General features: G+C 38.9%; 1 protein-coding gene across 4 annotated transcripts in view; it reads left to right on the top strand.

Moving 5' to 3' along the window:
* Positions 1-16,286, top strand: part of ZFYVE9 (zinc finger FYVE-type containing 9) — a 202,017-nt gene that overhangs the window by 72,026 nt on the left and 113,705 nt on the right. For all 4 annotated transcript variants that reach the window (XM_021096648.2, XM_084965067.1, XM_021096646.2 and 1 more), the window contains exons 2-3: positions 3,879-3,984; positions 12,711-12,816. In XM_021096648.2, the coding sequence (XP_020952307.2) occupies positions 12,747-12,816 (70 nt within the window). In that variant the 5' untranslated portion in view covers positions 3,879-3,984; positions 12,711-12,746. The remainder of the gene's footprint in view (positions 1-3,878; positions 3,985-12,710; positions 12,817-16,286) is intronic.

Raw genomic sequence — 16,286 nt, 5'->3', positions numbered from 1 at the left:
CCTTTATGACCACAACTCTCTGAGGCTAGAAGTCAATTCCAAGAAAGAAATTGCATAAAAACACAAACATGTGGAGGCTAAACAATATGCTACTAAACAACCAGTGAATCACTGAGGAAATCAAAGGGGCAATCAAAAAATACCTAGAGACAAATGAAAATTAAAAACATGATGATCCAAAGCCTATGAGACACAGCAAATCAGTTCTAAGAGGAAAGCTTATAGCAATACAAGCTTACTTCAGGAAATAAGAAAAATCTCAAACAACCTGACTTTATACCTAAAGCAACTGAAAGAAGAACAAAACCAAAGTTAGGAGAAGGAAAGAAATCATAAAGATCAGCACAGAAAAAAATGAAATGGAGACTAAAAAAACCAATAGTAAAGATCATTGAAACCAAAAGCCTATCTTTGGAAAGATAAACAAAATGGATAAATCTTGAGCTAGACTCGGCAACAAAAAAAGGGAGAGGGCCCAAATCAATAAAATCAGAAATGAAAAAGGAGATGCTATAACCTCACCACAGAAATACAATTGACAATGAGAAACTACTCCAAGCAACTATACACCAATAGAATGGATAACCTAGAAGAAATGGACAAATTATTAGAAAGGTGCAATCTCCCAGGACTTAACCAGGACGAAGTAGAAAATGTGAACAGACCAGTTGCCAATGATGAAATTGAGTGAATGGAGTTCCTGTCATGTCTCAGTGGTTAACAAATCTGACTAGGAACCATGAGATTGCGGGTTCAATCCCTGGCATTGCTCAGTGGGTTAAGGATGTGGCGGTTGACGTGAGCTGTGGTGTAGGTCGAAGACGCAGCTTGGATCCCGAATTGCTGTGGCTCTGGCGTAGGCTGGCGGCTACAGCTCTGATTCAACCCCTAGCCTGAGAACCTCCATATGCCGTGGGAAGCGGCCCTAGAAAACACAAAAGACAAAAAAAAAAAAAAAGGCAGAATCGGATTCTTTTCCAAAAAGGAGATACAGATGACTAATAGGCACATGAAAAGATGCTCAATATCAATACTAATCATCAGGGGACTGGAAATTAAAACCATAGTGATATCCCCTCACACTTGTTGGAACGGCTGTCATCAAAAATAACGCAAATAGCAAGTGTTGGCAATGATGTGGAGAGAAGGGAACCTTTGTACACTATTGTTGGGTATGTAAAATGGTGCAGCCACTATGGAAAACAGTATGGAGTTTTCTCAAGTAACTAAAAATAGAACTTCCATATGACCCAGAAATTCTACTCCTGGGTATATATCTGAAAAACAAACAAACAAACACTAATTTGAAAAGATACATGCACCCAATGTTCATAGCAATGTTATTTACAATTGCCAAGGTGTGGAAGCAACCTATGTGTCCATCAGTGGATGAATGGATAAAGATGTGGTATATATATATTCAATGTAATACTTCTCAGCCCTAAAATGAATGAAATTTTGCTATTTATAGCAAAATGGATGGACTTGCAGGGCATTATGCTGGGTGAATGAGTCAGATAGACAAATAGTATATGATATCACTTATATATGGAATCTAAAAACACGACAAACTAGTGAATATAATAAAGAAGTGGACTTAAATGATGGAGAACAGACTTGTGGTTTCTAGTGCGGGAGAAGGGAAGAGACAATATAGTAGTGGGGGAGTAAGAAATGCAAACTACCGAGTGTAAGGTAGGCTCAAGGATGTGTTGTACAACATAGGGAACATAGCCAGTGTTTTGTAAAAACTATGAATGGGAAGTAACCTTTAAAAATTGTATAAAATTTTAAAAATATAGAGTAAAATGAATTTAAAAATAAGGTATTATAAAACACAAAGTAAAGAAAGGTTTTAGAACAGAGAAGTGTAAACTGCTTGCCTGCAGAGAAGTCATGAGAAGCACGTCTGTTCCCCTCAGAATCTTAGACTTGTGGAGGCTCTAGGGATCTCTAAAGGGTTAGGTGAGACATGGTGTTGGAAACAGATTGGTTGGAAGTCTGTTCCATGAATGGTTATTTTTGCAGGTATTCTACCTTATCTTTTGTTGTCGGATAACTTTCCTCCTTGTCCTGCAGGAGATTAGAGGTTTATTTTCTGGAAGAATCTTGAATTGTGAAAGCTTTGAATTGAGGGATTCCAGGCATCTCAGAAGACCCGAGGATGAGATAGGAGGTTGAAAGTAGATTAACAAGGAAGATGTAGTGTAAAGTGTCAAACGTAGAGTAGAGTCGAGAGGAGTTACCGTCTTGTGTGATTTTCCTTTAGCCACATTGAAGCTGTTTGGGGAATGTGCGGTGTAGGAAGACAGGCTTGAGGTTTTGCCAGCTGGGGCTAGAAGTTCAAAGGGATCTAATTCCAGAAGAAAAATCTGATTTTTGAGATAGTTACGTAATATTATTGGACTTGCCTCACACATTAAAATAGACTTTGTAGTGTTAATTGTGTATGTTTAAAAAAATCTTTAATTAGCTTGGTATTAGAGCTATTACTTTGGCCTCATTCTCATTTTAACCTGGGAACTTCTACTCAATACAACCCTTTCTTCTGATAGATTTAGTCCTTTATTTGATAGGTATTAAGTCTATTCCTTAGCATCAGCAGCTCTTATTTAGAATATATAGCATGTTTGTATTTTTTCAAGTTCTCAAGACAGGAAAATCTTTCATAGTGATTTTCATGTCTTTTTTCTTTTTCTTTTTATGGCCACACTCATGGCATATGGAAGTTCCCTGGCTATGGGTGGGGTCAAATCAGAGCTGCAGCTGCCGGCCTTCGCCACAGCAACACTGGAACTGAGCCACATCTTCGACCTAAAGTGGTACTACCGAATCCTTAACCCACAGAGAGAGGCCAGGGATCAGACCTGCATCCTCATGGACACTGTCGGGTTCTCAACCTTCTGACCCACAATGGGAACTCCTCATTCCGTATTTGTTATTATTCTCTGAAAACTTGAATTTCCAGCCTTTTAGAAGACTCTTATTTTAGTAAGCACATCATTTTTACATCAGATACTAGACTTATATTTGTAATAGTGTTAGGAAAATTTCTTTTGGTGCCTCAGTTTATCTTAAGTGATGTTCATTAGATCTCTAAGATACCCTGCTGTTTTGAAAATTCTACGATTATAGATTAGATATTTTATGCAGATAATATGAGATTCTTAGTTTTAGTCTCATTAGTTTCAACTACTAATCCATTGCTTCTAAGCATTGGAGGAGGACTGGAATCAGAGACACCATTAGGAGGAAAAACAATGATTTGGCAATAAAAAAATCTCAGCAGGAAGCTTTTGGATCCCAGCTTAAGAATGCTGTATGCATAGAAAAAAATCACACCAACGGGAGGACATAAAGCCACAGTTTTGTTACCTTTGTTACCTTTGGATTCTTGAAGGGCCTATTGAAATGTAAATAAGCGGGTTCCCCCCAACCCAGCACCCGAGACGTGGTCAGGGACTGAACCCATGCTACAGCAGTGACCTGAGCCACAGCAGTAACAACCCTGGATAATGAGTGGTATTTTTATGAGTTAACATAGTTAAGTTCACTGGGTTGAAAGTGCCTGCCTTTGATCTTTCACTTTGTGTCATCCAGTGAAAATAAGAAGTATGCAAAAATTCTCAACTATTCATTGAAATGTTTAACTTTTGCCCTTCTTAGATGATATAATGTGTCTGCTGCTATATTCCATGATGGCCAGGTCTCTAAAGATGTAATTTATTGTTTAAGCCCTTTAGCTTTTATATATTTTATATAGCTTGTTATTAGTTTTTTTTTTTAATTTGGTTTATATGAAGAAAATCAGGCTATTGCTTTAGCAAATGTAATGAATAATGTGTTTTTTGTTTTTTTTTGTTTTTTTTTTTCTTTAGCATCAAGCAGAGCATACTGAATCAGCAGGACTGGCTGGTGGTGCAGTAAGCATCATGAGTAAGCATAAAGAGGTCTGTTCCTTATCACATGTGTAAGGGGAAAAAGGTAAGAAAACCAATGTAATCTGTGGAAGACAATGCTCATGTATAGATACCCTGCTTGCTTCATTTATAAATGAATTTTGTTAAATCAAGGAATGTAGTTTTTAAAAAAAAGATTTGACTTAAGTCCAGAGTGAAAGGGTATTTGTAATTACCGTTGAATTATGTCAAAATGCTAATTTCTCTGCAATTGCTTGGGTTCTCCCCTTTAGAGTCAGTTCTACCTTGAGCATAGAAAGGTAATTTCAGCATGAAAAATAACATGGGACTTGAGCAATATTGTTAAGAGGAAATAGTGGTATATCCTTCCAATTAATGCCGTTAATATTTCTTTTTAAAAAAAATTTTTTTTTCTTGCTTTTTTGGGCCATACCCGTGGCATAGGGAGGTTCCCAGGTTAGGGGTCAAACCGGAGCTGAAACTGCTGGCCTACACCACAGCCACAGCAACACCAGATCCAAGCCGTGTCTGCGACCTACACCACAGCTCACAGCAATGCCAGATCCCTAACCCACTGAGCGGGGCCAGGGATTAAACCCATGTCCTCACAGGTACTAGTCAGGCTCATTACTGCTGAGCCACGATGGGAACTCCATCATTAATATCTCTTAAGCATGTAAGAGTTAAACAATTAAAGCTCATTTTAGGACTGGGAAATCAGAAATGTGGATTTAATTATTTTATTTTGTATATTTATTTTTATTTTATTTTTTGGACTGTGTCCAAGGCATGTAGGAGTTCCTGAGCCAGGGATCAAGCCCACACCACAGCTGTAACCAGAGCCACGGCAGTGACAACACTGGATCTTTAATCCACTGAGGCACAAGGGAACTCCTATTTTGTACTTTTAGACTAGTTGTGAAGAGCAGTAATTTCCAGCAAAAAATTGGAAGCATTTTATTCTTGTAGAGCAAGAATCATTAATCATTGACTTTTTCCCTAACTGGGAATCTTCTTTGCTTTCTTTCAAGTCTCCATGATCACTTAAGGGGTAGAAAATGGTGGTGGGAGAGGAGGGTGTGTGGGTGAGATTGGTTTCAGAAACTGATTATGCCATTCACTAATGAAGTGTTGCATACTCTGGCTGAGTTCTTTGATTTTTCCATGTAAGCTTCAAGGATAGAGGCATGGGCTGACAATGATAATGTGTAGCAGGAGACCGAGTTCCTGAGGCATGTAGCAGTAGTACTTTCCTCACCCAAACTTCTGGGCCTGCATTTGGCAAGGTATTCCTTATCTTCTAGCTTTCTCACATGCCAGTGTGGGAAGGGAGTGCCTTTGTCTGCTTCACCTGGCAAAATCTTATTCTTTAGGCATCTCCTCTTTAGGAAGTTTTCAACCCACTGCACAGGCCATCAGTAATAATAAATCCTAACTAGTAAGCAGTAATAAATTATTGGAATATTTGTTATAGTAGCCTACCCTACCCCAAATAATATACCCCTGCCTCAGTGTGATTTGGGTTCACCTCTTCTTTGGCTCCAGAGTATCCAGTGCATATATCAATTACCACATATGATAGTATTTTATATTTTAGAAATTAATTGATCCATCTTCTGTGAAACATTGAGCACCGTTAGGTCAAGGACATTGTCTTGAAGTTCCTGTCTTGGCCCAGAGAAAACGAATCTGACTAGGAACCATGAGGTTTCGGGTTCGACCCCTGGCCTTGCTCAGTGGGTTAAGGATCTGGTGTTGCCGTGAACTGTGGTATAGGTTCCAGACGAGGCTTGGATCTGGCATTGCTGTAGCTCTGGCGTAGGCCAGCAGCAACAGCTCCGATTAGACCTCTAGCCAGGGAACCTCCATGTGCCACGGGTGTGGCACTAAAAAGACACAAAAGGCCAAAAAAAAAAAAAGTAAAATAAAAAGGACATTGTCTTACTTGTCGCTGTAACCTAATGACTAAGACGATGCCTGATATATAGTAGATGCTTGATAATGTTTTATGCATGACTGTATACATGTTCGTTGTAATTAGTATATGGCATAAAGAGAAAGTAACAGTGGAGGAGACATACAAGGATCAGTCAGATAAATGCTGTGAAAGTGGGACCCTTAAGACTGAGATTCAGTAGAGTGCCCTAAAGGACTCTGGTCAACAGAATGAAAAAAGAAGAGGTCCTCAGGAAGACAGTGTACTAAATTAGGTAATTCTCTTCCTCTTCAAGATGTACTTTGACCCTTGAACAACATGGGGGTTAGGGGCCTGACTTTCCGCACAGTAGGAATCTGCATATAACTTCTAATCAGGCCTCCATATACATGGTTCTTCCATATCCACAGTTCTGTACTCATGGATTCAACCAATTGTGGATCGTGTAGTACAGTAATACTGTTGAAAAAAAAAAAATCCACGTATAGGTAGAATCGCATTGTTCAAGAGTCAACTGTATATATATATATATATATATATTTAGTGACTTTTCTTTTGAATAAGAGATGGATGCTTCTTTAAGGCATGTAAAGAATCTTGATATAAGATTTAAATGCTCTGAGAGGTCTAGTGTATATGATGAGAAGCCTACTCTTCTCCCATGTTCTTGGGAGACCACAGGTTTTTCTTTGGAAAATGGAACAAAAGAAGCTCAAGACTTGGGGGACATTAGACATAACAGAGACCAAGAAATGAGGCACCAAAGTGAAAGCAGACAGATAAAGAGAAATGCTACTTTTTAATTTAATTTTATTTTTTGGTCTTTTTAGAGCCACACCCACAGCATATGGAAGTTCCTGGGCTAGGGGTCGAATGGGAATGGGAGCTGTAGCTGGCGGCTTACACCACAGGCACAGCAACACGGGATCTGAGCCTCATCTGTGATCTACACTGCAGCTCATGGCAACACCAGATCCTTAACCTGCTGAGTGAGGCCAGGGATTGAACCCTCATCCTCATGGACACTAGTCGGGTTTGTTAACCACTTAGCCACGACGGGAACTCCAGAAATCTTACATATTAAAGTGAGACCTGGAGTTTTTGTCATGGCACAGCGGAAACGAATCCAACTAACAGCCATGAGGTTGTGTGTTCAATCCCTGGCCTCGCTCAGTGGGTGAAGGATCTGGCATTGCTGTGAGCTGTGGGGTAGGTCGCAGATGCGTCTCAGATCCTGTGTTGCTGTGCCTGTGGTGTAGGCTGGCAGCTGTAGCTCGGATTCAACCCCTAGCCTGGTAACTTCCATATGCCTCAGGTGCTGCCCTAAAAAGCAAAAAAATAAAAATAAAAAAAAATAAATAAATAAATAAAGTGAGACCTTTCCCCTTGCTTCTTACTCTACTCTTCTTTCAGACAGTGATTGCCTGGTATTAAAAATCAGGAGCCCCTTCCAGGCAATTATATGAGTCTTCTGTGAGGTTCAAAGAAAAGACACACAACACACATAGACATTTGAAGGTTTCCCAGTGAAATAATTGTGTTCTCACACAATTAGCATGCAGTGGAAGCCTTCCAGTTGAGAAGCCACACATGCAGAGCTTCCAGCTGGCTTTTAGTACTTCTTTTGTTCAATGTTAGGCATTTGGGGAAAGTGTCCAATGTGAAAGAGACCAAAACACAAAAGAGAAGCTTGGAGAAAATAATATTGCGAACAGAGGAGGTTTGGGGAAAAGAAAAAAAAGCCAGATCAAACTGCAGGTAATTACATTAGAGAGGTAAGAAAAAAAATTATATCCATGAAATAAGATCAGTATATCATAAAAGGATGCCCCCTGCATCCTCCTCCCTGTTTATACAATCTTAAATTTTTTTCTTTTCTTTTTCAATTTTTTATTTTGAAATAATTATAGAATCAGTGGAAATTGCAAAAATAGTATAGAGTTTCTGTGTGTACTTCATTTGTACACTTTTTCTCATTCGTTACATCTTACACAACTAGAGAAAATGCAAAACCCAGGAAATTAACATTTTGCTTGTCTGTTCATCAGTTGATAGATATTTGGGGTGTTTCTACCTTTTTGCTGTTATTAATAATGCTGCTGTGAGCATATTCATGTATATAGGCCTTTCCTTTTGATCACTTGCAGATTTGTGTAGCCACCATTGCACTTAAGATACAGCATGATTCTGTCACCACAGATACCTCCCTCGTGCTCCTCCTTCATAGTCTTCTCTTCCTACTGTCCCATATTTAATGACTTCTTAAAATTAAGAACATTATTACAAGTCACAGGAAAGCTGAGTAAGCATAGAGATAAACTGTGTTATGTTCACAAATGGGAAGACTTAGTCTCATTACCATTCCTGAGGGAGGGGCAGGCTAGGAATTCTAATTTCAGAAGGTTCATTTTATTGGCACTGTCTTCCATCCTGCACCATTGCTGAGTCTTGGAGCCACTTGGGGCAGTTTTTTTTCTCACGCTTCTGGCTTTATCAGAGAGACCAGTCTGGCCCCTTGTACTGTAGAAATTTGCAGCCAGTAATTCCCATCCTCCCTGCTAGCTTTCAAGTCCCAGGCCTGAAAGTTGCTGTCCCGTTTTGTAACCCATGTGGACTGCCACTCTTCAGTTCTCACTCATTGCTGTGGTTTGATTTCTTCTTGGTTAATGGTGTCTCTATATTTCCCTTCCTTGTTTTTGAATTTGGCTGTATAAACTCTAAAAATAATGTATTTTGTCTAGAATTTCTCTATTCAAAGTGGGAAGGGAATGCTTCCTCTCATGAGCTCAGTACACTTTTTTCCTTGTCTTTTGAAAAATTTCAAGCCTTTAGAAAATTGAGAGAATAATGCAGTGAAGACCCATATATCTGTCCTTCACCAGATTCATCAGTTTTTACCATTTTGCTTCTTTATTGAGCACCTCTCTACTTCTCTCTCTGCCCATCCCCACCACTCGCTCACACTTACATTCACATGCTTTTTTTCTGAATCATTGGAATTAGTTGTAGATAACACTTCTTCCCTAAATAGTTCAGCAGGTATCTCCTAAGAGTAAGAATAGTCTCCTACAAAATTAAAATACTATTTTCATATCCAAGAAAATGATGTGATATTAATTACGTGTATATGTGTATTTTCTTTTCTTTTTTTTTTTTTTTTTTTTTTTTTTTTTGCTTTTTAGGGCCATATTTGCAGCATATGGAAGTTTCCAGACTAGGAGTCTAAATCGGAGCTACAGCTGCTGACTGGTATTACAGCCGCAGCAACAGCAATGCGGGATCTGAGCCATGTCTGTGACCTACACTGCAGCTCACAGCAATGCCGAATCCTTAACCCACTGGGCAAGGCCAGGGATCGAACCTGGATCCTCCTGGACATTAGTGGCGCTTCTTTTCCGCTAAGCCACGATGGGAACTCCTCTATGTCTATTTTCTTGATCCAGGATCCAGTTAGTTTTCATGCATAGCATTTAGTTGTTTAATCTCTTTAGTCCTTCAATTTAGAGTGATCTTTTTTTTCATAACACAGAATTTTTTTTAAGAGTTCAAGGACAGTTGTTTTATAGAATGCCTCACATTATAGATTTGTCTAGTTGTTCATGATTCGATTCAGATTAAACAATTTGGGAAACACTTTAAAACTTCTTGTTGTGTCACATTGTGAGATGTATAATGTCAACTTGTTAAACTGTCAGTGATGCTAAGCTTGATCATTTGGTTAAGGTTGTGATTATATCTTTTCACTGTTAACATGCATTTTCTCCTTTGGAATTAAGTCATCTGTGAAATGATATTTTGAGGCTCACCTGTCTCAGTAATTATAACTGGAGTTCAATACAACTTCTTTTTTTTTTTTTTTTTTTTTTTCTTCCTAGGGCTGCACCCACAGCATATGGAAGTTCCTAGGCTAGGGGTCTAATCGGAGCTGCAGCTGCCTGCCTACACCACAGCCACAGCAACTCCAGATCTGAGCTGTGTCTGCAACCTACACCACAGCTCAAAACAATGTCAGATCCTTAATGCACTGAGCGGGGCCAGGGATCAAACCTGCGTCCTCATGTATTCCATTCGGGTTCGTTAACACTGAAACATAATGGGAACTCCTTATTATACTTTTATTTCTTGTGATGAGAGCTTTTAAGATCCGTTCTCTTAGTTACTTTCAAATATGTGATGCAGCATTGTCAGCTATACTTAGCATGCTGTACATTATATCCCCAGAACTTACTGATCGTCTAGCTGGGAGCTTCTAACTTTTGACCACCTTCACCCATTTCCCTCACCCTTCATGCCCTGCCTCTGGCATCCAGGCCCCTGAATCTCTTCTCTATTTAGGTGAGTTTTTTTGTTTTTGTTTTTGATTTTTGGAAATCCACATATAAGTGGTATGTCTTTTCTCTGACTAGTTTACCTTAGCATAATTTAAGGTCCATCTATGTTGTTAAAAATGACAGGGTTTCCTTTTCACAGCTGAATAATCCGCTTCTCTCTCTCTCTCTCTCTCTCTCTCTCTCTCTCTCTCTCTCTCTCTCTCTCTCTCTCTCACACACACACACACACACACACACACACACACACACACACACACACGGCATAGATTCTATATCCATTCATCTGTTGATGGCTACTTAGAAGTTGTTTCTGTGTTTCAACTATTGTAAATAATGCTGCAGTGAACATGGAGTTGCAAATATCTCTTCCAGATTGTGACTTTGTTTCCTTTGGATGTATACCCAGAAGTAGAATTTCTGGGTTATATGGTAGTTAGATTTTTAATTATTTGAGGAATCTCCATCCTATTTAACCATAGTAGCAGCTGCATCAGTTTACATCCCCACCAGCAGTACATAAGGGTTCTCTTTTCTCCACATTCTTGCCAATATGTGTTTTCTTTTTGATGATAGCTGTTCTGACAGGTGTGAGATGATATCTTCGTGTTTTGATTTGCATTTTCCTTATGATTAGTGATGTTGAGCACCTTTGTGTGTGCCTGTCGGCCTTTCCTGAAAACTGTCTATTCAGATCATCTGTGCATTCTTATTTTTTTAACCATGCCCACAGCATGTGGAAGTTCCTGGGCCAGGGATCGAACCTGTGCCATAGGAGCAACCCAAGCTGCTGCAGTGGCAATGCTGAATCCTTAACCTGCTGTGCCACAAGAGAACTCTTTATTTATTTATTTGTTTTTGCCTCTGCCCATTTTAAAGTTGAGTTGTTTTGTTTTTATTATTTTTTTTTTTATGGCTGCACTTGCATTATATGAAAGTTCCCAGGCTAGGGGTTGAATCAGCTGCAGCTGCTGGCCTATACCACAGCTTGTGGCAATGTCGGATCCTTAACCCACTTAGCAAGGCCAGGGATTGAACCCGCATCCTCACAGAGACAACATTGGGTTCTTAACCTACTGAGCCACAATGGGAACTCCACTTTTTTTTTTTTTTTTTTTTGGATGTTGAGTTGTATGAGTTCCTTGTATATTTTGGTTTTTAACTCCTTATTGGTTATTCTATTTGCAGATATCTTTTCCCATTCACTAGGTGATCTTTTTGTTTTGTTGATGGTTTCCTTTGCTGGGCAAAAGCTTTTTAGTTTGATATAGTTTCATTTGTTTATTTTTATTATGTTTCCCTTGCCTGAAGAGACATATCCAAAAAAATATTGCTAAGACCCATGTCAGTGAGAGTACTGTCTATGTTTTCTTCTAGAAGTTTTATGCTTTTAGGTCTTATATTTAAGTCTTTTAATTCATTTTGAGTTTATTTTTGTATATGGTGTGAAAAAGTCCAGTTTGATTTTTTTGCATGTAGCAGTCAAGTTTTCTTAGCACCATTTATTGAAGACACTGTTTTTCCTCCATTCCCTTTGTCATAGATTAATTGCCCATACAAATGTGGATTTATTTTGGGCTCTCTATTCTGTTCCATTGATCTTTGTGTCTGTTTTGATGCTACCACCATACTGTTTTGATTAATATAGAGTAGTACAGTTTGGCATCAGGGAGCATGTTATGGGGTGTTTTTATCTTTTTTTTTTTGGTCTTTTTTTTTTTTTTTTTTTGCTATTTCTTGGGCCGCTCCCTCGGCATATGGAGGTTCCCAGGCTAGGGGCCTACGCCAGAGCCACAGCAACGTGTGCAACCTACGAGCCGCGTCTGCAACCTACACCACAGCTCACGGCAACACCGGATTGTTAACCCACTGAGCAAGGGCAGGGACCGAACCTGCAACCTCATAGTTCCTAGTCGGATTCATTAACCACTGTGCCACGACGCCACGATGGGAACTCCTGTGGGGTGTTTTTAAATTAGTGATCCAATCACCTTATTAGTAACTGATCTGTTCAGTTTCTCTCTCTCTCTCTCTCTCTCTCTTTTTTTTTTTCCGCTTGCTTTTTAGGGCTGTGCCCGAGGCATATGGAGGTTCCCAGGCTAGGGGTCTAATCAGAGCTACAGCTGCTGGCCTATACCACAGCCACAGCAATGCCAGATCTGAGCTGCATCTGCAACCTACGCCACAGTTCACGGCAATGCCAGATCCTTAAGCCACTGAGCGAAGCCAGGGGTCAAACCTGCAACCTCATGGTTCCTAGTCAGATTTGTTTCCACTGCGCATGATGGGAACTCCAGATTTTCTATTTTTTTATGATTTACTGTCGATGAATCATATAACCAACCAATCAGTTGGTTGGCATATATCTAGGAATTTATCCATTTATCCTAGGTTGTCCAATTTGTTAGCATGTAATTGTTCATAGTAGTCTCTTATGAGCCTTTATATTTCTGTTGTATCAGTTGTAATGTCTGTAAATTATACTTTAATAATTGAAAGTGAATACAAATTTGATCTATTTTCTAGATTTAAACAAGTCTCTTGAGTGGTGTTTTCTCACTGATGGAGAATTACTTTCAAGCAGAAGCTTACAACCTGGACAAGGTGTTAGATGAATTTGAACAAAACGAAGGTGAGAATTTACTTTGTTGAATCTATTTGCATGTATTTATGATATAGAAAATGGGGGGTTTTAAGAGGATGCAGTACTTTAAAAGATGAAAGTCACATCCAATGTCTTAATGATAATATATTAATATCCAGAGGAGGAACTAACATTTTTTTAGCACTAACTATGTGCCAGATACTATGCTAAATCATTCACATGGATTGATTATATAATTTAATCTTTAAAATAATCCCATGAAATTAAATCTTAGGTACATATTACAGATGGGGATAGAGGCACAGAGAGGTTAAGCATCTTCCCCAAAGTTACTTTGTTAATAGGTACAGGGTTAGAATCCAGGCAATGTGATACTACAACCCAAACTCTCTCTACTCTGTACAACCAATTTATGGTCAGGAAAGGCTTTAAGATGTGTGATTATATTTCCCAAGCTAAGAAAGATGGCTTCTTGCATATTGATTAACCAATAAAGCAAAGGTACATTTTAAATCTAATTTTAGAAGATTTACATTTTTAAGTATCTGCCAAATGGTGAATTAAATTATACATTCTCAAGGCCCAGTCTAAAAATGTCTGGTGAATGCGTTCTTGTTGTGGCACCGAGGAAAAGAATTTGACTAGTATCCGTGAGGATGTGGGTTCGATCCCTGGCCTCGATCAGTGGGTTGGAGGTCTGGTGTTGCCGTGAGCTGTGGTGTGGGTTGTAGATGCAGCTCAGATCTGGCGTTGCTGTGGCTGTGGTGTAGGCCACGGCTCCAGCTCCGATTTGACCCTTAGCCTGGGTGCGGCCCTGAAAAGAAAGTCTGCTGAAGAATCACTTCATTTAGGGAAAGCTTGTCCTTAAATTTACCTTTCGGTATGACTTGAACAGATAAGCCATATTAAGTCTCCATCTTTTACCTTACCCTCCTTCCCTCATGTTCTTGGTTTCTAACAGAAAATGGCATCTAACAAGTTTACAGACTGATAGATTTCCATCTGAAGCCCATGATTTTAATAATAGTCTCCAGACTTTTACTAGATCCAGTAATTCAGGTTGTTCTTTGACAGCAGTTCAGAAATGAGATAGTTTTGATTTTGTTGCTTTGGGTCCATGCTAGAGTAAGCGCTAAAGAGATACAGGATCATGGGGGGAAGAAGGGAGAAGGGTATATGGAGTGGCCTGCTCTTCTTATATTTTAGCATTGATCACCCAAGCTAACCCATAACCCTAGGCTCTCTCCTAAGTCATGTAAATACGAAACCTAACATTTTGGGATTTTACTGGATCTAGGTGGGCTTTATACGTACCAAGGTGGAAAGTATATTGTCCTCTTAGTTTCAGTCATTTATACAAGTATTTTCTCAATCCTTTCTTTGGTTTGGCCTTGTTTGTGTCACAGTTATTTGTCATGAGTTATCTATGTAAGTACTCCACCTAATCATGTGAATACTGTTCTTCCAGAATACCAGTGACTCTCATTAATAAAATTATTAGTTCTTTCCTCAAGTCTCTCTGCAACTTCTCTAGATTCTAGTAGGGTGTTTGTATATATTGATTAGCAGTGCATTTTTGTTGAATCACTAAAAATTGTCATTTTAGTTTGAAATACAGCATTTACTTAGCAAAAATAACTCCTTTAGAAGGAGAATAATTTCAGAAGCCAGCTTGTTTGTAATTATGTTATTCATTTGTTTTGAACTATTAAAAAAATCTCAGTACCAGTTACATTAAGGCTACCACCTCTAGCCTGGTACCTTTCCAAATATATATATATATTCATATAATTTTTTTTTTTTGCTTTTTAGGGCCGCACCTGAGGCATATGGAGGTTCCCAGGTTAGGGGTCGAATTGGAGCTACAGCTGCCAGCCTATACCACAGCCATAGCAATGGTGGGATCTGAGCTGCGTCTGCGACCTATACCACAGCTTATTGCAATGCTGGATCCCCAACCCACTGAGCGAGGCCAGGGGTCAAACCCTCATCCTCATGGAGTCTGGTCGGATTCGTTTCTGCTGCACCACCAAAGGTCCCCAAATATATTTTAAATAAAGTGTTTTCTCATTTTGTGTTAACGTACTCCTTTAAATGAAAAATACACCACACAAAGAGTGTGCTGATACTAGATAATTGACATTATACCCAGTTAATTGGTAGTTGAATAATGAAATTTTTAATACCTGGTCATTTCTGTTTGAATATTATTAAATATTCTTGTAAGAGGCAGTATTTCTTTTTTTATTTCCGTGAACCAGCCTGTAAATATGATTTCTTTTTTTAAAGAATCCACGTGTTACCAAATCTCAAGTCTCTGCTAACACAAATTTGGTAAATTTGGGATTAACATTTGACACTCATAGCTTACTAAATAAACCCATCCTACGCATGATCTGATGTTTACGGCCTTTACCATCCACCCTTTCTAGCTTCTTTTCACTACTTCCTTGCACTAATTTACACCAACAACCCAAATTGATTTACTTACTGCTCTCTCGGATTGTTGTATTTGGAGCTGTATTTGTCCTTATTCCCCTTTTATGAATGCCCTCTTTCCCAAACTTATATAAAATTGTCTTTGAAGCCCAGTCCATTTCCTCCTGCTTCCATGAATTCAAGCTTGCTGCCTCAGCCTGTAAAATATCTTTGTCCTCTCTATTTATTGCCTACTACTACATAATAGTTTTCACATATTTATGCTGTCTTGTACTGCTAGTTAAATATTCATGTGTGTTGTATCTGTTTCTTATTTTTCCAACTAGATTATATACATTTTGGATGCCAGAGCTATCATTTAATCTCATGTTCCTCAAGCCCAGTGTTTTTACTACAGTAGATACTCACTTAGCATATATTTACTGTGTACCTACTATATATCAGGCCCTATGCAAAACAAGGATTTACATTGGTGGAATGAAATGGTTCCTACCTGAAAAAGTCAGGTAAATAAACCATTGCATTATAGTGTAATAAATGCTTTAAGGGAGACATGGATAAAGTGCTAAGGGAGCATAAAGATTAATGTTACTACTGAGGTGAAAGCATATCACATAATTTCAGGACTGTGATTATCAGATTACCATAGGAAGAAAGCAAGAAAGACAGTAAGTGCATAAGTGCATTATTTCTTGTTTCTCTAATTAGACATATACATAGCGCTATAACTTGGGAAAACAGCCACCAATTATGATTTATTAAAAAATAAAGAGGTGTTCCCTAGTGGCTCAGTGGGTTGAGGATCTGGAGTTATCAGTCCTGTGGCTCTTGTTACTACTATGGCACATGTTGAGTCTCTGGCTCAGGAACTTCTGCACACTGTGGGTGTAGGCCCCCCCCCCCCCCCAAAAAAGAAGGAATTATGCTTATGGGTAGACTATAATGAGATTGATTTAAAATGGCAAATGAGGAATTCTTGTTGTGGCTCAGCAGAAACAACGGTGACTAGTATCCATGAGGATATAGCGTCCATCCCTGGCCCTGCTCAGTGGGTTAGG

The sequence above is a fragment of the Sus scrofa genome, chromosome 6 (genome assembly GCF_054392235.1).
Source record: "Sus scrofa isolate SSC_HxYL_T2T_F1_AM1 chromosome 6, Sscrofa_HxYL_maternal_Yorkshire_Landrace_v2.0, whole genome shotgun sequence".
Classification (NCBI taxonomy): domain Eukaryota; kingdom Metazoa; phylum Chordata; class Mammalia; order Artiodactyla; family Suidae; genus Sus; species Sus scrofa.
Note: the sequence above shows the minus strand (reverse complement) of the source record. Positions and strands in the feature narration are given on the sequence as shown.